At 51.1% G+C, this 25,880-nt stretch overlaps 8 protein-coding genes across 8 annotated transcripts; 5 read left to right on the forward strand and 3 right to left on the reverse strand.

Annotated features, from left to right (window-relative positions):
- Positions 1 to 376: 376 nt before the first annotated feature.
- N7539_007049 (uncharacterized protein) lies at positions 377 to 2,227 on the forward strand (the record flags this gene model as incomplete). The annotated part of the gene is made up of 1 exon (XM_056936650.1): positions 377 to 2,227. One exon carries the CDS (start codon positions 377 to 379, stop codon positions 2,225 to 2,227), a length of 1,851 nt encoding a protein of 616 aa, XP_056788585.1.
- A 1,166-nt stretch (positions 2,228 to 3,393) lies between these two features.
- N7539_007050 (uncharacterized protein) lies at positions 3,394 to 3,814 on the reverse strand (the record flags this gene model as incomplete). Its single annotated transcript, XM_056936651.1, has 2 exons — positions 3,394 to 3,546; positions 3,599 to 3,814. The coding sequence occupies 2 exons, from the start codon at positions 3,812 to 3,814 to the stop codon at positions 3,394 to 3,396; spliced, it is 369 nt and encodes a 122-aa protein (XP_056788586.1).
- Positions 3,815 to 4,804: 990 nt separating this feature from the next.
- Positions 4,805 to 6,041, reverse strand: N7539_007051 (uncharacterized protein; the record flags this gene model as incomplete). Its single annotated transcript, XM_056936652.1, has 3 exons — positions 4,805 to 5,441; positions 5,531 to 5,746; positions 5,827 to 6,041. The coding sequence occupies 3 exons, from the start codon at positions 6,039 to 6,041 to the stop codon at positions 4,805 to 4,807; spliced, it is 1,068 nt and encodes a 355-aa protein (XP_056788587.1).
- Positions 6,042 to 6,478: 437 nt separating this feature from the next.
- Positions 6,479 to 8,218, forward strand: N7539_007052 (putative salicylate hydroxylase; the record flags this gene model as incomplete). Its single annotated transcript, XM_056936653.1, has 8 exons — positions 6,479 to 6,969; positions 7,040 to 7,124; positions 7,241 to 7,400; positions 7,459 to 7,570; positions 7,624 to 7,663; positions 7,721 to 7,900; positions 7,968 to 8,062; positions 8,134 to 8,218. The coding sequence occupies 8 exons, from the start codon at positions 6,479 to 6,481 to the stop codon at positions 8,216 to 8,218; spliced, it is 1,248 nt and encodes a 415-aa protein (XP_056788588.1).
- Positions 8,219 to 8,884: 666 nt separating this feature from the next.
- N7539_007053 (Zn(II)2Cys6 transcription factor domain-containing protein) lies at positions 8,885 to 12,056 on the forward strand (the record flags this gene model as incomplete). Its single annotated transcript, XM_056936654.1, has 9 exons — positions 8,885 to 9,017; positions 9,093 to 9,147; positions 9,206 to 9,350; positions 9,408 to 9,985; positions 10,061 to 10,490; positions 10,573 to 10,707; positions 10,761 to 10,888; positions 10,946 to 11,335; positions 11,402 to 12,056. 9 exons carry the CDS (start codon positions 8,885 to 8,887, stop codon positions 12,054 to 12,056), a joined length of 2,649 nt encoding a protein of 882 aa, XP_056788589.1.
- A 709-nt stretch (positions 12,057 to 12,765) lies between these two features.
- On the forward strand, positions 12,766 to 14,581 carry N7539_007054 (uncharacterized protein; the record flags this gene model as incomplete). The annotated part of the gene is made up of 4 exons (XM_056936655.1): positions 12,766 to 13,102; positions 13,164 to 13,333; positions 13,402 to 14,469; positions 14,540 to 14,581. The coding sequence occupies 4 exons, from the start codon at positions 12,766 to 12,768 to the stop codon at positions 14,579 to 14,581; spliced, it is 1,617 nt and encodes a 538-aa protein (XP_056788590.1).
- Positions 14,582 to 19,012: 4,431 nt separating this feature from the next.
- N7539_007055 (uncharacterized protein) lies at positions 19,013 to 20,418 on the forward strand (the record flags this gene model as incomplete). The annotated part of the gene is made up of 3 exons (XM_056936656.1): positions 19,013 to 19,518; positions 19,608 to 19,932; positions 19,996 to 20,418. The coding sequence occupies 3 exons, from the start codon at positions 19,013 to 19,015 to the stop codon at positions 20,416 to 20,418; spliced, it is 1,254 nt and encodes a 417-aa protein (XP_056788591.1).
- A 613-nt stretch (positions 20,419 to 21,031) lies between these two features.
- gua1 (GMP synthase (glutamine-hydrolyzing)) lies at positions 21,032 to 24,088 on the reverse strand (the record flags this gene model as incomplete). The annotated part of the gene is made up of 21 exons (XM_056936657.1): positions 21,032 to 21,068; positions 21,128 to 21,186; positions 21,307 to 21,459; positions 21,519 to 21,692; positions 21,748 to 21,789; positions 21,853 to 21,864; positions 21,939 to 21,953; positions 22,013 to 22,041; positions 22,124 to 22,167; positions 22,224 to 22,300; positions 22,357 to 22,388; positions 22,448 to 22,835; positions 22,890 to 22,918; positions 22,984 to 23,056; positions 23,124 to 23,248; positions 23,307 to 23,380; positions 23,443 to 23,482; positions 23,533 to 23,565; positions 23,623 to 23,746; positions 23,859 to 23,882; positions 24,047 to 24,088. The coding sequence occupies 21 exons, from the start codon at positions 24,086 to 24,088 to the stop codon at positions 21,032 to 21,034; spliced, it is 1,626 nt and encodes a 541-aa protein (XP_056788592.1).
- Positions 24,089 to 25,880: the final 1,792 nt, after the last annotated feature.

Raw genomic sequence — 25,880 nt, forward strand, 5'->3', positions numbered from 1 at the left:
GTCTAAATAGTCACTTGCTTGGTATTGTAGTCGTACGGACCATCTTTCCACACCTACGACCTCGCCCTCACTTTCTCTCGAGCGTTGTACCCCATCTTGCGCGGGTCCCTGAGGAGAAAAATAGCTCCAATGCCGAGGAGAGCTCCCTATGCATTGCGGTGAACACCGCCCTAGGCCCGATCGGGTCTGAATGTTTTCATGTCCCTCATCAACCTCCCCACGGATAACCCTTTTTTGATGCTTCGGGGTCAAGTTTACAGTGGTCTTTTTCTGCTTCGTGTAGTGTCCGATCTGAGCTGTTGAGGGTGGCTAGTGCCATCATGCTCTGGGATCTCCTATACATCACGATGACAGCGCCTAATCTCGTTCCGCAACTATGACCTCCGATAAACAAACACACGGCCATCTCGCCAAACCCTTCACGCCGACTCTCTCGGCGGCCTTTACTCGCACAAGCAAAGCACCTTTGACGCCAAAACTAGCGAGTCCGGCCTCGGGATACTCCGTTCCTCGTCGTCTCGCCCCTCCCGATCACCACCCCTATTCCACCCCCACCAAAGACGAGATCAATTCCGCTTCTACAACCACTACACATGCTACTCCCTCCTACCTGAGCGCAAATGTCACCCCTCGCTCAGGGGCCCGCACCACTCGTCGCGATGCAGCGTTCCCTTCGCCAACGCACTCCGTCGCCGGACAATCATCCCCAGCTACATACTCGCAAATTCCGGTCGGCGTCGGTATCAATGGCGTGCGGCGGACAGAGCGAAGTCCCGCCCGCGCCCTCAAGCCCTCTGAGTCTTCGCGGAGCTTGAGGGGGAAAGCCTCAGGACTTGAAGGGCAACAGACACCACGCGTGCCACCATCTACCGACCCTCCTTCAAATTCACCAATGTTCTTCCACGCGTCCGCGGTGCGGTCGACTGCTGCCTTGGAGACAGAGGTACCATCTCGTCCGAAGCAAGGCAGATCTTCCCCAGCGTCGAGTTTTGTATATGCGAACGGTGATCAAGAAAGACACGACGACGCTTCCGATGATGTACACTCAACTGTCAGTAGCCTCAGACGTCGATCGGGAGGCTTTGCCCGCGCTGGCTTACCACCGCGGACGGGGCCCTCAGCTTCTGCACGCCTTCGCTCGCCACGAATCTCGGACGCTACTTCTCACCCGCCAGAGGATGGAGTCTCACGTTGTGCGCCATCGCCGGATCTTGGTGCAGTCGAGAGTGTGATACAGAGATTCGGGCCCTCCGCAAGTCAGCCTGTCGAGCGCCCGCAGCTACTTCCGCTTCGACAACACCGAAAGTCATCCAGTGTTGACTCTTCGAGCCAAGTTTCCGTTCCACCTGAGGGGCTCCGAGCTAGCCCTGTGATAGTTTCGACGACATTACATACAGACGGAGTTCCGCCCGCTATTTCCGAACACATGCCTACGCTGCGGCCTCGGGTATTTAGCAATGGCTCCTCTGTGACCACAAGCCCTTTGCCCATGAGCCCAGGTAAACCTGATACCTCTCGCGATCCCGCTTCCAATGCGCGAACCGAACGGAAGATCATGGATCTTGAAATCAGCAACTCCTCTTTGCTGGCCATCAATCGGACACTCGAGCGAGAGATGCGGAAGCACACGGCGGAACTGCGAAGATATCGTCGACTCAGCCGCTCGGGTCGTCTTTCCATGGCACCATCTACACGATCCTTCTCTGGTGTGGCCCTATCTGCAACGAGTGAAATGGACGAGGAAGACAGAGAGCTATCTCTCGCTCGCTCTCAAGATGACATGTCGGATCTGAGTGATGAAGACTCTGTGCTAGATGAGGGGGTTCTGAGTCCCGATTCTCTTGCTGAACATGACGCCAAACACCGGGCGGACGACGAGAAAAAGTTCATGCTTGATCTCGCACGGCACCAGGAGCTTCTGGTTGATAGCCAAAAGCTCAATCAAAGCATAAAGCGATGTCTGGGCTGGACGGAGGAGCTCATCAAGGAAGGCCGAAAGGCGTTGGAATATAGCGTTCGAGTCCAGGATGTGGAGCTGGGTGGTCGAGTCTTGTCACCGGAGGAAGTTGGCGACACGAGCGAAAGCCGGCGGGGTCTCCTAAGCCCTTCTACGGACTTTTCTACAATATTCACCCGCGACTCTTCAACGCCCGATAATGCCTACTTTGATGCCCCGGATCTTCCGTTACCATCGTCCCCTGGTGGGAGTGAACCTTCTGGAGATTGAGTTTGCTCGGTTTCCATTTCGTCGTATTTGCGCAATAATACCCACTTGTTTTCTTTCCCTAATCTTCGTTTCCAACCCAGAGTTTCATATGACTGCGATGAGTTTCATTTCTTCATTACACCACTGTTCATCCTAGGCCTTGTCTATACCGGATATACCCTGTTTCTAGAGGCCCGTTGTTTCGGGCGACATTATAGTTCTACTTCATCTCCACCAGTTACGCAGCTCAGCTTCCAAATTCCTTTCATTTGAATATATACCTATATGCCATTTGATCTGATCGAACACCTCTTCCTCAACATGTGACTCGTCGAGCCCACGTCAGTCTAGGTATCGTTGAAAACATACCTTATACACCTTAGCTACCTGGTTTTTTCCAGGTTCGACATACTGCGTTCGAGGCTGATCCCGTAGGTCTACGTACTGTTGGGTGATCCGCAAACCCAACCTCTCGCCGTGTCTGACGATCTGGAAGCAGCCTTGGCTTCGGGAAGCTTTCGATGACACCCATTTACGAGGATGGACATCCATCTCCATTTCTTTGAAGATCATCTGCAGTAACTTCTAAATCCTTCCCTCTTGGATCTCTGCATGTATCCCGGGTTCAAGTATCTGGAGGAAAGCATCGTCAAGTGCACCATTTAGTGTCATTTCAAGGCTGGGCAGCAGCTTCGCACCCTCGTTCAGGACCACATACCGAACCTGTCCCGCTGATTCAACGTGAAAATCGAATAGAGGCATAGCTAAGTACTCGACCATGGTCTGATAGATAGCCAAGCTCATTTGGCAGTCCACCAGTCCGTCAAATGGAACGTCCATAGTTACTGCGGCTTTGAGGCAAGTCGATTCCGCGCTCTGAACTGCGTCTGTTCTGATCGCACTACACATGTACGGGTTGAAAACGTCGGAGATCCATAGTAATGATGTTTCTTTGAGCACCAGATGTTGCGGAGAAGCTCCAGATTCCAGTGAACTCTCAAGGACGCCTGGCATCATATTCCGAGGGGATGCAATGGCATCTAGCAAACCCTCGGCTCATGGGGAGCGTTGTCGAAATCCCTCATCCAACTGAGCTTCTAGGGGCCCCTACTTGTCGCGATAGAATAAAGGTGGAAAAGGTGAACAAGATTTATGAGGTACCAGCGTTAATATTCTGTGACATTTTGTCAATGGCCTCGGTAACGCTGAAATGCGGTTGTTGGCCACTTTTCTCGCGACATCTGCTTGATCTGCCAACGAGAGTTGCCGGAGTGCAATGAGCGTGACAGCTCTATCATGTCGTCCTTTGAAATGAGCTCTCCCTTCCGTGGCAAGAAAGTCTGCGAATCAAGCTTTGGACCCTCACGTTCTCGAAGGACACCCGCGATGTACAGTTTTCCCGGCGCCGAGTGTTTGTTGAAAGTCTTTCTTCGTGCCCTTGGGAACCTTTTGACGAGTCCAATTGTTTTTGAGCTGTTGCTCGAATATCTTGACCGAGTTTTTGATGATGGTTGCCCTTGATGCGGAGATCTCGATTGAGCATCCTGGAGATTGGTCATCAAGCATCTCAGTGGAGTTTCGAGACAACTTGAAGGATCCGAAGGCCATGTCGGAAGGAATCAGGTCCCGTGCGAAAAGAGGTTGGAAAGTGCCACGTCCCCTGGGACATGGGAAAGTTGTCTACTTATGTTGCAGGCACATGCGAATCACACGTGAATGCGGGTGAGTTAAGCCCAAATTGAGTCTTGTTTTTATGGAATAATCATGTACCTTTGAGGCCGAGAAAAACTACAATGTGATCTTGCCTACCAGAGGTGCAGCGGTCATTGGCTCAGAACTAGTTTGTCGTGTCAGCCTCGTTGGCCCCAAGAAGCGAACCGATTGCGATGCTCCCAAACGAGCCGGCAAGGCGCGACGAGTAAAGAGCAGCTCAGATCCAACACTTTGGCCATCAAACCAAGCAGAGGCCTGGTACACTCGTCTCATGAAGCGCCTCAAGTTCGAAGATTCTGACTCGTTCTGGCGGGTTGATAAAACATCTTAAAACCCGGCCACCCTCTCCTCTAATCAAAGAGGAACGCTGGAGACAGGGAAAGCTTTTCTTCCGAGAAAGGTCCAGACGAAGTCAACAACCTCAACTGTGTCAATTTTCCCCTTCAGAGGCCTTTGTGCGCTGTTTGTTCACGCCCCGTAGACGAGTCCAAGCGCTTTATTTTGGTCTTCCTCGCCTTGAAGGCAAGCTGTTTGTCTTCGCCAATCTAGGAACCATGACACCGGAATTAAGGACCTCGTGTCGCAATTGTACTTGATGAGAGGTCAAGCAAAGGAGGAGATAAAATACTCGTTCGCCACAAAACATTCCCAGGAATGGTATTTATGTGTGAAATTCGCAAACCCTAGCGTCAATTATCTTTACTGCGTATATCAAATATGTGCTCGAATTGCTCGGGAAGTGTGTCAGCATTCCAGACAAGCAGGCTATTAAGATGGGTAGGGTGAGAAAAGTAGCCCTGGTATGGGGAAACAGCGCGTTTCGTACAAGCAATTACATCCCGATGAGACATTGATATGGGGAGGGGGTGTCTTTTCTCCTTCCGCTTAAGCGACCACGGTGGTCTGAGCAATAGTGGCAGAGTCATCCTTGATATAGGGAATACCCGTCAACTTGAAGGCCCGCTCACTCAGCTTGGGATCATTCACAGGGCGGTCGCGATTGTGAGGATCAGGCTTGCCATCACGCTGGGCAACATTTGAACCAGTGTGTCTGGCGTTGGGCCAGTGAGTGGTACCGACGCGGCGGTCAAAGGCATCCTTCTTGCGGCGCAGATCCTCCTGCGTGGCGTCCGCAACAGGCATGAAGCAAGTGTAGATGGCAAAGCGAGGCTGATCACGCTTGGGGCTCAGGTTATAATGAGGAGTGCGCGAATCCCAAACGAGCAGATCGCCCGGCTCGGCAGTGAGCTTGGTCCATTCGCAGCCGTGGTCCGCCAGCCACTTCATGCCGCGGTCGGTGAAGCCAAACCACTCCGGGGTCCACGCGGGGATGCGCTCCTCGTCCGCGTTGTCGTGGTGGAATTGTTCGGAGAGAAGGTGGGCGCCCTTGCAGACGATAAGACCGCCGTCATCGGGGCCGTTGGGGAGCAGATTAACCAAACCCTGCATGCAGCGGAAGCCGTGCTTGGTGGGATCCTGATCCTGGTGAGGCCAGGGCTTGTTGGGTGGAAGATCGGTGCGGCTGTAGAACAGGGGGAGTGCGATCAGTATATGTTGGAGGATTGGCGATATCGTACAAATGCATGTATGGGATGACGGGTGAATACAAACTTGGGGAATTGGAAGTTGATAGCATCGAAGGAGACAATGAGATCCTCGTCGTCATAGACCTTCTCAAAAGCTCCAACGACACCAGGCTCGGAACGAACGCCCCAGACAAAATCCTCATGGGAGAGACCATATGCAAGACACATGCCTTTTTCGTTAATCACGGGCAGCTTGTCCTTGTGCACGGTGGAAGGGTCATTGCGGTCGTAGCCCAGGTTGCTACTCATCAAGTCAGTCTCAAAGCCGCGTACAATGACCGGCTCCTTGAACCTCCGCCTTCTTAGATTGGGAATACACACAAGCTCTCGAGCCAAGAGTACATCTGATCAGCGTACTTCATAGCCCGCTCGCGGGGGATAGCACCCTTGACCACGGCGTAGCCATCGCGGGCCAGATCATCGCGCCAGTCACCAAACTGCTTGTCGGTGCCATCGAGTCGCATGCGGCCATGACCGTGCAAGTTCGGGTTGGCCAAGGTGGTCTTGGTAGTCGTCGAGGTAGTAGTTGTCGACATTTTGATATGGCAACCTGTGTCTTGATGTCAAAATTGGGAACCGATCGAGAGCAGAACAGAGCGAAGAACATGCGCGTTTCTTATAACCTGATCTGCTGCGCACTGGAAACGTAGTCATTCAGACCATTTTCAATTGTCGCGCCCACACGGCCTGGCCTTGGATCATACCCCATGACCACTTTTCTTGGTCCCAATTGGACATGAAGGAATCCATTCTTTGATTGACAGTTGCGCTCGGCGCTCGGTGCAAAATCACCGGAAAGTGGAGGTGGGGGGATCAGCTTGAGCTCGGCGCAGGTGGGGGAGCGGTTGGCCGAGGTATGCTCGTGTATGCTTCTCAAAAGCAAAGGGTAGCGGCATATAGTCGAGGCAAATCATTTTGGTTTGAGGGTCTTCGCGCGAATCGAATAGCTCCCAGTCAGACTTCAAATAACAATATGCCTCCATTCAGGATTGTTATTGTGGGCGGTGGGATCGCAGGCCTCACTGCTGCGATCGCTTTGCGAGGACCTAATCGCCAGATCACAGTTTTAGAACAGTCTCGCTTGAACAAGGAAATTGGAGCTTTGATCTCCTTACAGCCCAATGCGTCCAGGATTGTTGAACAAACATGGGGTCTGAAGAAAGAATTGGCTGCTGCCCGTTCAATGGTCGACGAGGGTTTCCGCATATACAATACAGACGGAGCTCTGGTCAATTCTGTCCCTCTCTCAACAACAGCCGAATATGGAGCCGAGCGACTATGTTTCCACCGGAGAGACTTTCATGATCAGCTGAAAGAGGCTGCTCTCTCGACCGAACGCGCCGGGGAGCCCGTCATCCTTCGAACTGCCTCCCGAGTGGTCGACTGCGACCCCGAAGCGGGATCAGTTACACTGGAAGACGGCGGGGTTCTAAGCGCAGATTTTATTGTCGCAGCCGACGGAATGTGGGTGACATCCTTCGTTTTTGAATATGATTATCGGCTTTGATCTGATTCCATTCTGCCGGGACTAAAGTCACAGCGTGATTCGCAAGCATGTCTTGCAGGAAGAGCCGTCTCCCTTGCCAACAGGTCATTCTGGTGAGTTTTTTTTCGAATGTGTTTAGAAAGCAACTCAGGGTTACAAGCTGATTGTCTCTGTGGCAGCATATCGTTTGATGGTAGATGCCTCCCTATGTCCGAGGATGTGGTGGTATGTAGCTGATGTGACATTTAGATACGGAGCGAGATACTGGAGAAGGAAGAGCCCGATTTCTGCTCCAAGATTAATCCTCGCGACCCATATACGTCCATGATGGTGGCGCACAACTGTCGACTGGTCATGGGTCCCGGCAGGCAGGGGGAAGTCTTTGGCATCGTTGCACTGGTGCCTGACGGTAAGCGATGGGCCTTGCAGCCGCGAAGATCTGATCACTAACGATACCGAATCGGCAGAGCAAATGAATGAAGATCCTTCAGCAAAGCAATCCTGGGTCGCCGAGGGAAACTTGGAGAAAATGCTTGACACTTTCTCTGAGTTCCCAAAGTGGATGACTGGTATCTTCAAGTGAGAGGCACTCTCAGTCACTGATGTCGACGGTCTTTCTGACTCGCCTGCAGGCACTCTTCAGACCTCGGACTGTGGCAATTACGAGATCTGGTATGCCTCTGCAGTATCTTAATCGGCGTGGAGCTTCCATTTGACAGTCATTCGTAGGATCCTCTGAAAACATGGCACCGTGGCCGTGTAATGCTGATCGGTGACGCTGCGCATGCTATGCTTCCAACGCAAGGCCAAGGCGCTAGCCAAGCAATTGAAGATTCAGAGGCCCTTGGTGCCTACTTCGAGGGCATCACCGAGCCACCGTCAGCAGAAATTCTCTCGCAGACCATGGAGGTTCGTTCTCCAACATATGGCCGTCGCAAGTTCAGCCGGCTTCCGTGTGCTAATCGTTTGACTCTAGAATATTTTTCAAGCTCGCTACTCCCGTGTTAGTCTAATTCAGGCTTATAGCAGGGAAGCGGCAAAGCCCGCTGCCGAGAAAAAGACTGTCACTTTGTAAGTTGAAGATGTTGATCTTCGGCATCACCAAATGAAGATCCTGGTTTACTAACCGACTGTTCTTGCAGGCGACCGGATGAATTCATGAAGTTCAATTGCATGTACAAGGGAGCAAAGGCATGGAGCAACCAGCAGATTCCTACCATGGCGTAGATGCCTGTCGGTGAAGTCAGCCCTGGGGAGCACTCGCGTTGAGGTAGTGCTGGAAGTGAGCGAAGAGGACCGTCAGGGTAGCGAAGAATCCTCGAGCAGAAATCAGGGATTGGCGTGCGTATTGACGACATTCTGCTCAGATCCCCAAGCATGGGCATTCTTCTGCTCTTCAGGACCGCGTGTCATATAGGTATACACTATCTTGTCTGAAGCCGGATACGAACCACTAGCTATGTAGTCCCTTGAATCGCAGCAATCGCATAAATCTTTCTGTAAACCGGTGTCGAGCGCAAGATGGATGACCACCGGGTGAAGCGTCGTTGACGCGCAATCAAGCGTCTGTTCAAGAGATCAAGCTTCTACCAGGCTACGAACATGGTTATTACTTCCCCAGTGGACGGTCGAGGCCAGTGAAGAACCGATGTGACTCAACTGTTGTATTCTGGATGCTCGATACTCAAGCCACATCTAGTGACAAGCAGCGGCCCTACTGGATTCGGTGTAACTTAGTCGTCGGCAAGACGTGCAATTGTGGGCCACAAAGATCGGTCCCCGGCCGATGCTCCCCACATATCTGGGGAAACGCCCTGCTTCGCGTCGGTTGATAAAGAGCGCTTGTCCACTTTGCTCCCTCCCCACCTTCTCCGAATCCCCCCATCCCCCGTCATGCCGGAAAGACGCCAGATCGAGCTGGGAGACGCACGACCATCGCCGGGGAAGGCGCTCACTCAACACCACTGCCCTCACTGCGACAAGGCGTATGAGCGACCGGATCATTTGGCCCGGCATCTGGATTCACGTGAGTGAGAGCCTCACCTCACGTGTGAAGAAGGACACCCCCACAATCGACGTATTCTCTGACGTAGAGGGTTAGACCGGAATGAACGTGTATATCAATGCCCGATCTGTCAGCGAGGCTTCAATCGCCGGTACGTCGCTTAGTGTTGATTTACATGTGAGTCCAATTGCTGATCACGCAAGCAATAGAGATGTCTTGCAGCGACATCAAGCAGTGCATGAAAAGGACGAGGCCGACGGAAAGCCTTCAAGAAGGACCAAGGAGCGTGCCGTCAAAGCATGCGAAGCGTGCGCCACCGCAAAGTTAAGTTGTGATAACCAGCGACCTTGCAAAGTAGGTAGTCAGTTGCACTCCAGAAAAGACAAGAACGATGCTAAAAATTCAGCACAGCGCTGCGAATCAAAAGGCGTGCAATGTGTTCCACGATCTAAGAGTGGGCGTCGATCAAGCGCTCGGTTGTCATTTTCTATCTCAGCGCCCTCCTATTCACCGCGATCCGGACTCCAAGCGCTTGAGCAATCTTCGTATTCAGAGACCCCTGACTCAGGTCCATCTGAGCATGGTGGCCCATCACTGTCCGGGTCTTATCCAGCACATGTCCAGGAGATGTTCCATGCCGCTATGACCCCTATAAACGGTGAAGGGACAATGGAAAGTCTCCCAATCTCGACAGGTGTGCCGGTTTACTCGCCGCTCAACGGCTTTCCCGCCTTCTTCGAACAGGTGATGTTGCCCGGCCCCGAGGTCAACGAGAATGTGCCAACTACACAGCAACCGCGGGTCTTTGATTTCACTCAGGACACCGAGTTCAGTCTCTCCGATAACGATATCTTTGGCATTGATTTCATACCTGAGCTCGACAAGATTCTCGACGTTCCGCTTCCCCCTCTGACTTTGAGGACACTCGACAAATACTTCTCGATGATCAAGAGTCTGCAAGCCAGCGCGCAGCTGCGTTCGGCCGTTCTGTATGGTGAGACAAACCTTGCAAACAACTGGTTTCCCGTTCCGCTTTGATACCGCGGTCTGACATTCTGGGACAGGCTTTGGATTCCTGAGAAGAATCAACATGCGTTTAGCGATGAACAACGCCTTCCGCTGCGGGATGGTGACAGCATTTCCTCCATGAACCAAAACCAGATAGACACTATGAAGATCCCGGGTCGTCTCTCCCATCAAGCTCGCGATGACATTCTCAAGATTGTTCTTCGAACAGGCGGCTCACGATTATCTGTCTCGACCTTCCCGTCCGCAGACTACTTGGACACATTAATCAAGATCGGTATCGGCAAGCGAACAGAAACAGACGCGTGGATTCACCCTTATACTTTTTACGATGCGAATTATCAACAGCTTCGGCCGGAACTACTGACGGCGCTTGTTGCAGCAGGCTGCGTTTGCTGTGGGATGCCATCAATTAACAAGACGGGCATTGTGCTGCAGGAGATCACGCGGGTGAGCCTTGCACAGTTGGTGAGTTTTTCTCCTGTCTCCAAAATGGTTCTCCATTATCCCTCGTGAAAGAGATGGCGAGCTAAACAATTTGGACGTGTAGGTTGAAGAGGATAATAGTGTACTTCGAGATCTACAGTACTTACAGGCCTCGATGATCTGGCTGGATATTGGTGTATTCTGCGGCTACACTCGGAAAATGCAGATCGCAGAGAGCTATCTACAACCGCTTGTTACAGTAAGTGACGCTCTTTTGGTAGCTTGGAATTGCCCATTTACCAAAATCCTTAGGCCCTTCGCCGCGGTGCTGCGTTCGACCGGTCGACCTATACGGCCATTACTCCCCATACATTTGGAAATAGTGAAGAATCCCTTCAACGGGCCTGGTACGCCTGGGTGCGACAGGAATCTCTAAGGAGGTAAAGGGCTCATATTTGAGGATTGACGAGTCTTGAGTATGCTAATTCTTCCATTAGGCTTGTCTATCATCTTTTCGCTCATGACGTGGGCGTTGCTGCGGCAATGAACCGTCCTGCGTTGATGTCCTACACCGAGCTGACGCTGTCTTTTCCTTCTGCGAGAGACCTGTGGCTGGCCCCTACTGCCCACACTTGGAGAGAGCTCTGGGTGACAAAATACCGAGGTGCCACAAGCTCCGAGATCAACCTACGGGAGTTGTTATCTGACCCATCTATTCTCGTACAATTGCCCGTTGACCTTGACTTGGAAATCGCGACGACCGCTATCTTGCAAGCGCTGGCCTTGCAGGTATGGGAATTTCGCCAACAAATGCTTGTTGCCCAGGACTCGCGCTCGGGTCAACGTGCGACAAACCGTTTGTGGCTTCAGAGCCGTCAAGACGACCTGTGTGTTATAGAAAGCTCCCACACTCTCCGCCTTCAAACGCTAGCTGGTTACTGACAAACACGCAGATACATGACACTTCAAGCCGTGCAACAAGACTCGCGCAATCCACTCCCCGTGACCACTTTATTCAATGAATTTACCATGATGTCTCTCCACATTGACATGGACGCCGTCCAACGCTTCGTCGGAAAAATGGGCGAGGTGGAGGCACGCCGCGCGTATCCGGGACTGCGGGACTGGAGCCGGACGAAGGAAGCCCGCAAAGCCATTTGGCATGCTGGGCAAGTGATTCGCGCCGCCCGAAATGTAGCGTTCTTCCAGCTACGGGGATTTGATTCTCTCTCCTTATACAACGCCACATTGGTCCTCTGGGTGTATGGCTTACTTCAATGCGGCGAGAACAAGCGACACGAGGTAGCTACGCCATTGAGAGAGGCCGGGTCTGCAACCCAGGTCTCTCTTGATGGCCTTGAAGATCCAGCTATCAAGTCATTTCTCAACCACGGCATCGGTCGACCTGGGTTGATGATGCTCCAGTCCCGTGATGGGCAAAGTGAAGAGGTCCCAGTTTTCTGCGAATTACACAAGCCCCGAACAGTCATGGCCGTGGCTCGGCAGGTCTTCAAAGGCAACTGCCCACGGTCTTCGCCTGATGATATGCTGCCTCCTATGATTCACAATATCTGCGCTCTGATTGAAGATCTGGGGACTTTAGTATGATGTCCCCTTGGGTATACGATGCATGATGACATTCTTGACTGGAATGGCAAAGGATGTACGGTGGAATGAAGAGGCCAAGTGGGCTACCTTACTTCCGAAGGCCATGAATCTATGAGCCAAAAAAAACATTGAACCAACCTCCAACGACGCAACTGTGATGCACAAACCCCAAATCGAATGAGCGGGGAATGTGAATCCATCGCGTACGGGCATCTCAAACTCGCCGAGAGGAGGAGCCACTCAGAACAGTCAGAAACGAACGCAGGTGAGCCATCCGGTATGTGGGGGACTCCACCCCCACGGGGAACAAGACCTGTCCTGCTCCACTCGCTTCCCAACATCCGGCATCTCATCCAATTCCTACATCCTACTACACGGCCTCGGTGGACATTGGCGTTGTTCATCCCGAGCCACCAAACCAATGGTATTCTTTTGAGACGAGACGCCTCGGGACTCGAGCGTCAATTAGTGGTCCCGTGAGCTTAAGCCGACTGAGCCAAATCGAATCCGCGCATAGTGGCCGTCCTGCAGAGGTCCTGATGCATTTTTAGGTTTGTGCTTGTACAAAGTCAGACGTCTCGTCGCTGTACGACCGGCTCAATAGAAGTCCCGGATTCCCACGTCCTCCCCCAGCGTTCTTGCTTCTCCGCTGTCTTGTAGCCGCTGCGCGTCCAGACAAGGCCCTCCTTGAATCCTGCGCTAAACAGCAATGCCCTCTGCCATGGATCAGAAAGCGAACATCGAGTTGGTGGAGGATTTGGAGACGCACGGCGATGGCAAGGGTGACGACGTCCTTGTCGATGCTGCTGGTGAGATTCAGCGGCTGCCCGTTCCCAGCGCCGACCCAAATGATCCTCTCAACTTTACGGTGTGGGAGAAGACCGGTGTGATCGTCAGCTGCTGCTGGTTCTCCATCATGTCTCTCTCGGTGGTCGGAGGCTTGGGTGCGATCTTGGGTGTCTTCTTTCAACTCTATGGTGCTCAGGGCATCAGCTCTACCCATATTGTCTGGCTGGGGACGTTTCCCTCGTTGTTTGTTGGTATTGGTGAGTTTTGAAATTCCTTAAACTCACGGGTCTTATGATACGTGATGGCTAAGACGGCCAGGAAACTATCTCATTCTTCCCTTGGGTCTGGTCTATGGTCGTCGGCCGACTGCGATTGGATCCATTATTGTTCTATTCGTTGCTACTATCGGATGTGCGGTTTCGCAAACCTGGTTGCAGCATCTGTGTTTGCGATGTCTCCAGGGTCTCGCCACTGGCGCTACTGAGTCGGTGCGTACAAATTTCGGGTGATCACACTCAGCCATCGTCGGGTCTATCTAATATGTTCATTCATCCAGCTTCTCCCCCTCATGCTTTCAGAGGTGACGTTCGTTCACCAGCGAGGTCTCGTCTTTGGAGTGTACTGGGCGACTCAGAACGTTGTCACTAGTGCCCTCAACATGGCATCCTCTTACGAAGCCGCTGCTCTCGGATGGCGATGGTTTTACTGGGTCTACGTGATCGCAGTTGGTGCTGGTCTCATACTCGTCATTCTCGGCTGCTTCGAGACTCGGTATCAGCGCCGCGCTCAAATGGTCAATGGTCAGATTGTTGTGACTGACCAGTTTGGTGTGACACAAGTCCTGGTCGGCGATCAAGCCCGCGAATACATGGCTGGGCTCCAAATCGAGGATCGGGAAATCCCCGACGAGGTGCGACCCAAGAAAACATATATCCAGATGCTTAAACCTTGGGAGAAGCCTGCCAAAAACCCCCTCCGCATCGTCCTCAACGCTTGGCTTCACATGTTCGAGGCCTTCATTTCCCCAGGGATCCTATACGCAACCTTGTTGTCGTCTGTGGTTCTGGGCTGCAGTGTGGGCATGTCATTGACTTATGATACTGTCCTGCAGCAGGTCTACGGCTGGCCTGCCAAGAGCGTGGGACTGATCAATTTGGGGGGTATCTTTGGTGGCTTTGGAGGCATGCTGTACGCCGGTGTCTTCGGGGACTGGTTTATTGTGCGCCTGGCCAAGCGAGCCAATGGTGTTCACACCCCCGAGCATCGTCTGATCCTGCTCATATTCCCTGGCTTTCTGACAGTCCTCTCGCTGCTTCTATACGGATTCACCGCTAACGGTGGTGCTACCTGGGGCGGACCGTATATGGGATGGCTTCTGTTGCAAATCGCGTTTGTCTCTGTGCTGATCCTATCGACTTCTTTCGCTGCCGAGGCCTGGGAGAAGAACCCTGGTCCTGCCCTTGTGGCAGTCGTTGGCACCAAGAACATCGTTGCCTTTGGTATTAGCTACGGTCTAAACCCCCTGGTTTCGATGTACAGCTACCCGGCTGCGATGAGTATCTTTGCTGGTCTCTCTGCAGGCATCTTCCTCCTGGGAATTCCGGTTTACTTCTTCAACCCTGCTGTAAGTTCATCTGCCTCCGACTAAGTACCTTTATCGAACCCATCTCGTACTAACTGACTATAATTTCAAGTGGCGCCGCTGGCAGCGGAGACGTGAAGGCAAGGCTGTTTAAGGGTGTGCGCCGGAGAGTCTCCATCTCGCTCCCGACCATGAGACTCTGTAGCGTCGTCGTCGATTCTGATTCCCCCGATTGCGCATATCATCTTGGGCTGGTCAATTGCTGCAGATAACTTCCGGTGGCAAGCTCGCCCAGATCATAGTAATAGCAAATGGACCTTATATAAGACGTGGCTCTGGAACATCCAGACCACATGATTTGTGGATTTAGTTTCTCCTTTGTACTCGCAAGAATGCTTAGCTTCCTAATTGGTCGAGCTGGACCCTTCCAGTGAGGCCCTCATCTTCGTATGATCCACTCTTCTGCTGCGATGTACTTGATTAGCCGTACCACTGCAGCCGCGACGTATGTAGAGACGGTCTCGGTGATCTGCAATTCTACACGAAAAGAATTCTTCAAGAAACGATTCCTTCCTCACGCTAGCAGTCTTCTGGGCAGACTTGTTGAGGAAATTTTTCAACATCATCATGTCCAATATCAATTGACTTATCAGGGCAGTGATAGGTATTGGTGAAATCAGAGAGTTGTCAATCGGATATCGCAGTGCCAGATCAGGTCCCTGACAGTGCAGGCTCCTCTATAGTCTCTACTGCGTAAGAGGCAATGGTCGCGATTCTGTACTTCTCCATTGAAAATCTCAGACTTGAACACAGCAAGACTGTAAGCAAACTAGTAGGCGTAGGCAATTATTTACTGTGAATTCAAAGCCCTAGCCGTTGCCGCAATGAAGAATGGTCAAGTGATAAGTCTACTTGTGGCGTTCGATTGTGTCCCAATGATTCCTTCGGACCTGACTGTCAGGGCTCCGTCTGACTCGATTATGGAGATTTTAGCCGCGGCTCTAGCCGAACCACGAGGCACTAATTGACCCGCGAGAAAGGCTCCTGGTACTTGCACTTTCGGTATTGACTCGGCGCGGGGTTGCCCAGACATTGGCAGGGGCAGCGCGCAGGCTGCACTGCAAAACATAATGCATCTGTGCTTGACAGAGTCGACACGGACTTCCTGTCAGAGAAGCGTTCTTGGAGGATGTATTTTTTATTCGACATTCACATCACATTCGCATCTTGCTATTCATCTTCAAGGAGGTATTGTTCCGGTCAGATGACTTATTCGAAGCTTGACTGCACTGGCTTACCAAATTGAAAGCAGAATGATTGTTCGATTGTCAGAGGCGCTGAAATTGCAAATGATAATGTTCGCCCAACATGGCTGTAGTACCAATATTTCGCTCGAGTCACATCCACCTTCCTGGCGATGAATCAGCAGCAGAATCACCGGCTTGAGCTTAGTATCCCTCCCTGAGTTGAGAAAGTTGCCGCGAGATAGCCGGATGACAATCTTTCTGAGTCAGCATTCAGTATGGTGTTCACGACGCCTATAATTTGCAAAAAGTGGCCGACCGGTCAGCCAAAGTGCTTCATGACATCCGCAAAGCCTTGGCGCGTTGTCAGCATTTAAATCTCAAAAATGGGGCTCCGTTGAATCCGGTATGGTGTACGAAATTTTGCGAGACACAATACCCGCCACGAGGACCACGCGACAGAAACGAGCGTAAACCCAAGTCACGGTGCTTGCAATGCTCACGTCTGAAACCGTGAAAGGCCACTACAAGCGCAAAGGACGATATTCGACATTGGCAAGATCGATCGATGGTGATTGAGGGTCTTCGGCAACGAGCTGAGCAAGTGAGTAGGCTTCCAGATTGTTCAGCCTAACGCCGGACCCACTTTGAGAGAGCCGAGGTTCAGCCGCGCAAATTCAACCCTAATTGGGGTACGTGGCGTGAATTGAGTTCTGCATTGAAGAAGCCCAGGAGTGCAAAGGTCAAAATAAAAACTCGTGTTTCAGGGATGAAGGATCGCACACTATGGTTTCGTCCCGATGAACCTTTGTTGTAGTTGTTTGCGAAGGGAAACCTTCTTATGTAGTCTAAACTTAACTTTATTGAAGCCTATCCATGTAGATCACGTTATTCTTCCTGTCTTGGAAGTGTTTCGTCAAACGTGTCTCCCTTTCCATGCAATGATGCGCTAATCAAGTAAGGTAGACTCCACCTAGCTTCTTGAAAGGTTCTTCCTCTCTACTATATTGGAAGCGATCCTGAATTGCCGTTGACTCTCTCGGTAACTGAGTGTATGATTCGTAGCCTCGCTATCCCACCCCGACGATTGGTCAAGCTGTCTAGTCCTGAATAGAGCCAAGGGTTCGACCTCATTTCCGTCCGGCTTTTTTGACTCGAAAAGAGGTATGGATCCTTGGTTTGCAATCTCGCGAGTCTTGGCGATATCGGAAAACCCCCCTTATCCCGGGCCTAGTGGTTCGGCTACGGGCAGTGGTGTTTGTTGCGCTTCTTTATGAACGTCGAAATTTTGACGGGTGAGAAATGAGGCTCATTGTAATATGGCAGTCTTGCCCTGAAAATGGATTCAAAGCGAGAAAAAAAAGAGTCTGCATGCTAAGGTACTTTGGCAACTTGGTATGCAAGAGTGAGTACGAAATGACGCCTAAACCTGGAATGTATGTCTTCGTGCGGACCCGAAAACAACATCATGCACCTTGACCTTGATTCTACAAGTCAGGTCTCTGCCACCCTTTCCAATTCGTACCCTATTCGACAGTAGCAAGCGATAGACTGTAGATTTTAATTACACAGTCGCCTTGCCCGAAGCTCGGATCACAATACGACAAAGTGACTACCATGTGAAGTATCGCAAGAACATGACCCACAATTCAGAGTCCACCCAAGTTCATGGCACAGGTTAATGGATAGTGATACAGTATTCAGAGGTAACCTTATTCGCCACATGGGCGACAGAGAGCGGGAAAATAGGACTCTAGCGAGTATCGACTCCTGCGTGGGTCAGCTCAACTACAATATTGTGAGAGCCCAGACTCACTTCTGATCTTTTAGATGGTCTCTCTCCTGCTGTTCTCTTGAAACCGTCTTTTCGAACAGTCCTTTTGGAGACTTCAGTCTTAAAATCGTCCCTTACGATCTTACTGATACTATTTTCAGACTCGGCCCGTCACTACAAATCTTCCTCACATTGTATTCGTTCCCGAGAGGTAAGAAAATGTATCGGCAGCCCTATCATTACTATTAGGAGTAGGACGTGAATCCTGTAATGACCTCTCACTACCCCAGAAAACAATTGCCGGCAGACACCTTCGAGCCCCGATGTAGATCTTATGATAACCAAAGTGCAGGGACTGTAGATCGTGCAATTGATATAGTCCGTGTGCAAGCCAGAGAGTAACTAATCGGAGGTATCAACACGTGGCTCACACTAGCCGATGTCTAACATCGGATGGTATAAAAGATACCCCACCTTATACTTCAGGACATGGGCCCTCCGCTGCATCTTACATGAGTAACTTAGTGATGGGCAGAGTGATGGAGCATTTTTACCCGAGCCAGTCTAGAACTCTGGAGATGCTATCGGACACACATCCATTTTCCCAATCGGTACCTCGTCACACTGCTCGTGGTGGTAAAGGCAGCTATCACACGCCCAATTGCGAGCAGCAGGTTGAAGAGATGGCAGAGTAACCTTCTACTGTCTCCGGAGCCTTTCTGAAATGCTAATAAATGCATCTCGAATAAACCCAGTGAAAGAGACAAGGTTGATTCTATGTGCACATTCCGTTCATCAGGTGACGGTTCGAATCATGTCCCTGAAAGTCGACCCAGCTGATTACGATCCGACGTTAATGTTCTAAGTTGCCCAGACAGAGTCTGATTTGCTGACTACGCCACAGCTCAAATGCAGAGACACTGAGCCGGAAGACAAATTGAACTCGCGTGTTGTATACGAATTCAGAATTCGGCTCATTTTTTTCTTCATCAGAGTGGGCGGAGTCGGGTGGACCCCCCATTCTAACTAACTACCAGCGGCTGTACGTGGAGTAAGTGGGAACTGCATCGTAATTGAGTGAGAATCCACGAGGTGAAACTGGACTAATCGCGAAACCCTATTTGGGCGGATCCAATGGATGAATTTTGGGACTTTGAGTATATATTGTCTTGTGAGGTTCTTCGCCACCCAAATCGATCGTCGTGGGACCTCTATCGATTCGGATCCCATGGATCAATGCCCTATGTACACCTTTCGTGGTAAAAAACAATGTACCTTTGGATCTTTCTGTGGATCCTGTCTTTTCTTCTCCCACAATTGCAAGTGATCGAAGGCCATATGTGTCGATTGAATATGTTTAAGAAGTACTGTCATATCCTCTCGATCTTCGCCAAGTTTGGACTTTTGCCGGCTTGACATTCGGAGCCGCCTCATGGTCAGAGTCGACATTCTTTCCCAGTGACGCTCATGCTGCGCCATAACACACTCGTTTAGAAACCCAGGACTTGCAAACAGGAACACACTGAATACCTGTTGCAACGCCTTCCACCTGGTGCACGAGATCACCATGCAACTCCCTCCGAAGGCGATCATGGCCACTTGGCCGAAACCAAACTACGTCAATTCCGAGTCTCGCGGCCATGGAGTCGCCTATGTGAATGCCATTTTCACTTTCCTCGCGCTTGTGGTGGTCATGCTCCGTATGTACGCTCGTGCGTGGATCACATATAGCGTTGGAGTGGACGACTGGCTTATCTTCGCTGCTCTGATCTTCACGATCGGAATGGTGGCCGTGACGACCTTGGCGACAGAGAGCTGGGGATGGGACAGACATGTTTGGGATGTCCCGGTCGTCTGGCTATCGACCGTGCAAAAGCTGAATGTGAGCTTTCAGATCCTGTATAGTCAAGCGACGAGTTTGACCAAGATCTCTATTCTCTGGTTTTGTCGGCGCCTGCTGGGCGCGGGTAAGAAGGGAGGAATGCAGGTGTATAATTGGATCTTTATAATTGCCATGTTTGTCGCATTCATGGCGAATGTGCTGTTCACCATCACGAGTATCTTCCAGTGTTCGTGAGTAATGAATCCATTCAACCTGCGAGAAGCATTCTGTTTCATCCACTCCTCTCCTGATTGATGCTGACAAAATTTGCATTTGCCAGACCCGTCAAAGCATACTGGACGGTAGACCCGCAATTCAAACACCACTGCCTCAATGAGGGCAACGTGCTCTTTGCTGCCAGTGTGATCAACCTCTTCACCGATTTCATGACCACGGCCGTGCCGATGCCACTCATTTGGCGCCTCAAACTCCCTGTTCGCCAACGTCTTGCCGTCATGTCCATCTTTGGCCTCGGTGTCCTCGTCACAGTCGCCGGGTCTTTCAGGACTGCCTTCGTGTGGCAGAGTATGGTAGTCGGATATGACAGGACCTGGCTCAGTTGGCCCATTCTGATCACCGCCTCGATTGAGATCAACATTGGTCTGGTAAGTTGACACCAAACATGATCATGTTATCATGCATGTACTGACGTGGACATGATCATGCAGATTTGCGCCTGTGCACCCGCTCTCCGACCGCTTGTCGTTAAATGGTTCCCCAGGCTCGACAGCAGTAAAGGCAATTCGAGCTATGATCCTAAAGCACGGAGCGGATCATCAAAGCCATGGCTGTCCACTGCGCGGTCTCACAAGATGATCAAGAATCCAGATGCCAGCATCATGGCGGTTACTAATGTCGGATACGAAGATGATCAGGAGGGCATAATGCGCACTGTTGAGCTCGAAGCGTGGTCGACGAAGCAGGGCCAGCTCACCGGTCATACTTATGAGATTCCTCCGGCGGATCGGTCACGGTCCCCTTCCAGCCTTGAGGCAAAGGACGACATCATCGTGTATTCATCTGCTTGCAGTGGTCAGTCCTCTGGTGTATTGGGTCGAGATGATACTCGTCGAGTCCGTGCATGGTCATAGCCCATTTTCTCGACACATCGCTTTTCGTGTCTTGAAGGGTGTCAACCTTCCTTTCAAAACACTCATTCAATACACACTATGATTTCTTTGTTTCATTGCAGAGCGAAGCATAGGCATAATAGCCCCAGGGGTTCACTTGCGGTAGTATTAGTCCTCTGAATGGATGCCCAGGATGTAGAACCGAGGGTAATTCAACACTTGGATTCATCATCAAAACAACGTGCTTACCTAGGTATCCCAGCGCTCCCCAAGGTACCTGGTCCAATATGTCCCTCGTGGCGAGGCACCACCTGGCACATCGGCGTGTCCACCTATCAATTGAAACAATGGGATTGCTCGGCAGATTATTTATGGCCTTCGATTCGTTCTGCACTTCCTTGCGAGGCAGAAGTAGCCCTGCGCTTAGGAACACTCGTGTAACCAAACATATTCACGAGTCGTGGAACAACCGCGCTCCACGATATGCATTCTTGTTACCATCTATTTACTGTTCGATTTTAGGTACCTTTCCATTTGTGAGTCCCCAAACGCCTTTGCAATCATTTCCTATCTTGGCTCACAGTTCCTCCGGTTGGAAGATATGTACGTTTCTTGGTGTCGTTCAGGAAGTCATTTACTCCAGCTCGATGGTGCCGGGAGGCTTGGAGGTACTGCAAGGCCAACGTCAGATTGGAATACGACTTCTTCAAAAAAGGAGAATTTGACTCACAGATCATAGACAACACGGGCCACACCCTCCACCTGGTTACAGATGGTGCGCGAAACGTTCTAAACAAAACACATGATCAGTTAAAGCGAAGGGGATGGTTGCCATGCGCCATAGACAGTCCAACACCAAGGCGGTAAAGCTCCACTATGTCGAAGGCCCGCGGCTCGAGAAAGACTCACTGCAAGGAATGCGTTGTCAAAGTTGAAGACCTCGGCGCTCATGAAGTCCTTGGTGCGAACAGCGCGGAGGATGATGATGTAACCCCAAACACGCTGGTCACCGAAGACACCAACACTGCGGTTGGTATCAAGACCAGCAAATGCCTGAGAAATCTAACGAGAAGAAGGTATATGAGCATTTGGACCGGCCTGAAGGACACGGGGCAACTTACTTGGTCATAGAGGCCAGCCTCCTTGATCATGTTAATGAAGATGTTGTCGGCCTGGCGAGCAATCTCAACTCGTTCCTTGGTGACATCACCGAGGATGCGGATGGCAATGCCAGGACCGGGGAAAGGGTGGCGGTTCACGAGAGACTCGTGGATGCCGAGTTGGCGACCAATGGCCTAGACTGATCAGCACACCAACGACGGTCAAAAGTATTGTGCTGAATACACTTACCCTGACTTCATCCTTGAAAAGGAGTCGCAGCGGCTCAATGAGCTGTTCGAAATGGTCAGTAAGCTGCTTTAGTGTCTCTTGGTAGATTCAAGCGGCTAAACTTACGCGCAGGCCTTGCTTAAGGACGGTAAAGCAATATCAGTACGTAGTTCAGATGGTCGACGAGGAGAATCTGGGCGCTTTCAACTTACACCGTTCATCATACGCTATAAGCTAGTTAGCAACTGACCTCCATGGTAATCATGTTCATCTTGAGAATACTTACCTCGGGCAAACCGCCGACGTTGTGGTGAGCTGTTCGTTTTGTCAGTCCATCTATGCATCTCACTTGGACTTGCCGAGCCTGCCGGCCGAGCAAGCAAGGTAATTTTCTTACTCTTGATAGTGGCCGAGGGACCACGGAAGCTGAGGGACTCGATGCTATATTCATGTCAGTATGAGTAAAAGCAAGCATCGCTGAAAGGGAGAAGTCATACACATCAGGGTAGAGAGTTCCTTGCAAGAACCACTCAACCTTGCCGGAGTTGGGGGTGTTCTCGGCTTCCTTCTCGATCTGATTGAATGGTTAATCAGACAAGCCCAAGCCTCACATCGGGTGTCAACACCTACTCGGATAGCCTCCTGCTCGAACAAGTCGATGACTGGAATTAAATCAGTATATTTCACACCAAATTTTGTAAAGTAGACATCGAGAACTCACAGGTAGAGCCGATGATCTTGCGCTTCTTCTCCGGGTCAGTAACGCCGGCAAGGCGACCCAGGAAAAGCTCAGCCGCATCGACAACGGTCAAGTTGATGCCCAGGTGCTTTCCAAGCGTCTCCTTCACCTGCTCACACTCGTTCAGACGCATGCATCCGTTATCAACGAGAATAGCCTTGAAGCGGTCGCCGATAGCCTCCTTCATCAGAGCCGCGCCAACAGTGCTGTCGACACCACCGCTCACAGCTCCCAGAACGAGGGCCTTGTCACCAACGAGTTCGCGAATGCGAGCAATCTCGAGCTGAACAAAGTCACCCATCTTCCAGCTTGGCTTAGCACCGCAAATCTCGACACTGAAGTTACGGAGGATATCGGTTCCACAGGGAGTCTAGATTGACACGTCAGTTGGGGTCGGTAGCGTGTGGACAAGTGGTAAACGCACGTGCTCGAGTTCGGGGTGGAATTGAACGCCTGGGAAGCGTGATGTTAGCTTCTCTCTTCTTAGTGGTCACCAAGTTGTATCAGGCAAGACGTACCGAAGATAGGCTTCTCCTCGTGCGCAATACCGGCGAACTCGGAGTTCTTCGTGGCACCAATGACCACAAATCCCTGAAATTATGTCCGTTAACAGCAAGTCAACAGCAATTCAATGCGCTTTCAAAGTCGACCAACTCACGGCGGGCAAGGTGACGAGCTTGTCAAAGTGAGACATGAAGACAGGAACCTCCTCTCCTAGTCCAGCAAAAAGGCGGTCGACGTGGCTGTTGACCTTGGTGATCTTGACATCGGCATGGCCGTACTCTGGCGATGATAAGATGTTAGGTAAGGTTTCCAGGCCATTGGTCTCGAAAAAGCCTACCGCGAGCCTTTCCACGGGCAACATTCTTCGAGTCGATACGCCAAGCGATTTCCTGGCACCCATAGCAAATACCCCTGTTGTTGTTCGTGTTAGCCACGGTCCAATCGCTTCATCAATCGATTCGGGTCAGACTAACAGGATCGGTACGTTCAGGTCAAAGACCGCGGGATCCACGTCTGTAATTGTGAGTTTGGGCCAGCAGCCAGTTGAGACCAAGTGAACCTACGGGGTGAACCCTCATCATAAACGGAGGAAGGACCTAACGGGAAATTGTCAGATATAAATGCACTTCCACCATCGAAGTTATGACGCATACCTCCGGAGAAGACGATTCCCTTGGGCTTCCATGTCAGATCAGCGATCTTGGTGGTGCAGGGAAGCAGCTCGGCGAAGACACCCAGAGATCGAAGACGGCGCAGGATCAAATGGCTTGTTTGCGACTGGAGGAGGATGAGTCAGAAGGTATATAGCCTTAATCGAAGAAAAGGTAGGATCGCATCAAGTTGGAATTTGGATTGCTTGACAACGCAGCCGGGTTGGGAGGGCACATACGCCGAAGTCGAGCACAAGAATTGTCTAGATATTGCAATTGTTAGCTTTTGTATAGATTTGACGGGTTTCAAATTCTCAATGTCTCGCCCACAAGCCCCACCGAGGAGACGAGAGGTCCGAACATGCGGGGAGCATGATAGTCCTTGGAATGGAATTGATGACACCTAGCGATGGTAGGTATAACATACGTCAAAATTGTTGTGAGGCAACTCAGAATCGGGGGAAGCCATTTTATCGAGGGATGCAGCGGCAGATCTGTCAGATTGACGGTGTCCGCAGGAGTCAAGATTGCCCCGGACTTTGGAGTTGACAAGGAAAAAAAAAATGCAATATAGCCGGCAGAATGGCGGCACACCTGCTACTGGCCGCTTCCTAAGAGGGAGACCGCCTTCGTTCTGTGACTCACGGTCTCGGAGGGGGCCGGGGCTCATAGCCTGAGGCATAAACATTCGCTCACATGTCATCGAAACGCTGCACGAGCCACAGGGACGAAAACCAGACTCCAGTGTAAACACACGGCGAATGCGGCATCACTGCGGCATAGATGACGCGAAACGGAAAGACGAGAGATTCATTCGTGCATCTATCCCAACTATTCTCTTGCGGTCTCTGTGTTTGCATGGCATTTGATTCTGCCACTCACCACAGTTCATAGCTTAGGTAGAATCTCTCCCCCACCGCATTCTCACTCCTCATCCCTCTCACATCGATACTGCTGCCCTTACCGTAGCCGTATCTCATCACTCTGTAACCTTCATCATTCATGACGCCTCAGGTTAAGGTAAGTGGGGGATATCTGATGCCCGACCACAACACCACTAGTTAGCAGATATTGCCTGTTAGTGACTGTTCCTTTCATAAGTCTATCATTTCGAACGCCGAAAATCGGGATAGCTACCCGTATACAATTGATGATCGAGGAAACATTAGCTAAGAGCGTGAATCTAAAAAGGTCGAGGGAATGACGAAAGCAAATGGAACGGATTTGAAAGAGACCAAACTGTAGGGATGAGGAAAGATAAGGCTTCCCTAGCCGTACAAACTACAATCAACTAGTAGTCACTGCATTCTTGGCGAACAATCAACTTGAAGTGGTGACTTAGTACTGACCACGAGGTACTTTTCATGCTTTTGGTCATGTTCAGGCAATCGACTGGCGCAAATTGATGTCAGTCGACAAGAGCGTTGCTCGAGCTGTCGAATCGACCAAGAATGGTCAAAATAAGCGAAGCCGTGGTTTCAGGTAGTCAGAAACACCTCGGTGTAGAGGCCTAGAAGGAAGTATAGGTACATTATGCTCTACGAAATCCCGCACATACCATCAAGGTGACTAATTCCACGATCTCCGACAGGAACATGTTGTCATCCTCCTAGACTCCAACTAACTAAACACCTCCTACCACCGTAAGGGCCGGCCGCTCACATGACCTGGAAGGTCCGTCAGGTCGACATGGTCATTTGTCTGCTTTCCTCACCCACCAGTGACTGTTCCAGAACCCATGCAAAGAGGAGCGCTCTTGACCACGCCTTTTCGTTGCTTTTTTTCTTCCAGGAGCACCATGCTCGACGGGATGCAGCAATGATTCGATTTGACCTTTGGCAAAATTGTATACAAGATCTTCTCACCCCCTGCAGAGTCAGACATGTCACCGTGCGTCGTGAGAGCAGCAATGGCCCGTCAGGGCTGAATCTGCATTGAGCTCGGTGACGGTCTCCCTTGCTAAATACCAAATTGTGGCGTGTGATCCGTCTGAAAAGCTTGCTGGGAAAGCACGATCCAATAAATTCCTCAATACAGCAACAGAAGCTTGGTTCCAAACACAAAAGCTCGCTAATGTCACACCGCATTTGATATAACGCCAGTGCCATCACGACGTGGTTGCTCGTATTAGTCTTGGCGGTGGAGGGTCCATCGGAGGCCTCGTTGCTTGTGTGGGGATTGCGCATCAAATCGGATTGGTCGGCAGGCTGCTTGGGCTTCCCCGTCAGAGCTGATTGATGATCATCTCGAAAGGGAGCGTT

This window comes from Penicillium diatomitis (assembly GCF_028827545.1).
Source record: "Penicillium diatomitis strain IBT 30728 chromosome Unknown utg000009l_segment0_segment0, whole genome shotgun sequence".
NCBI lineage: Eukaryota > Fungi > Ascomycota > Eurotiomycetes > Eurotiales > Aspergillaceae > Penicillium > Penicillium diatomitis.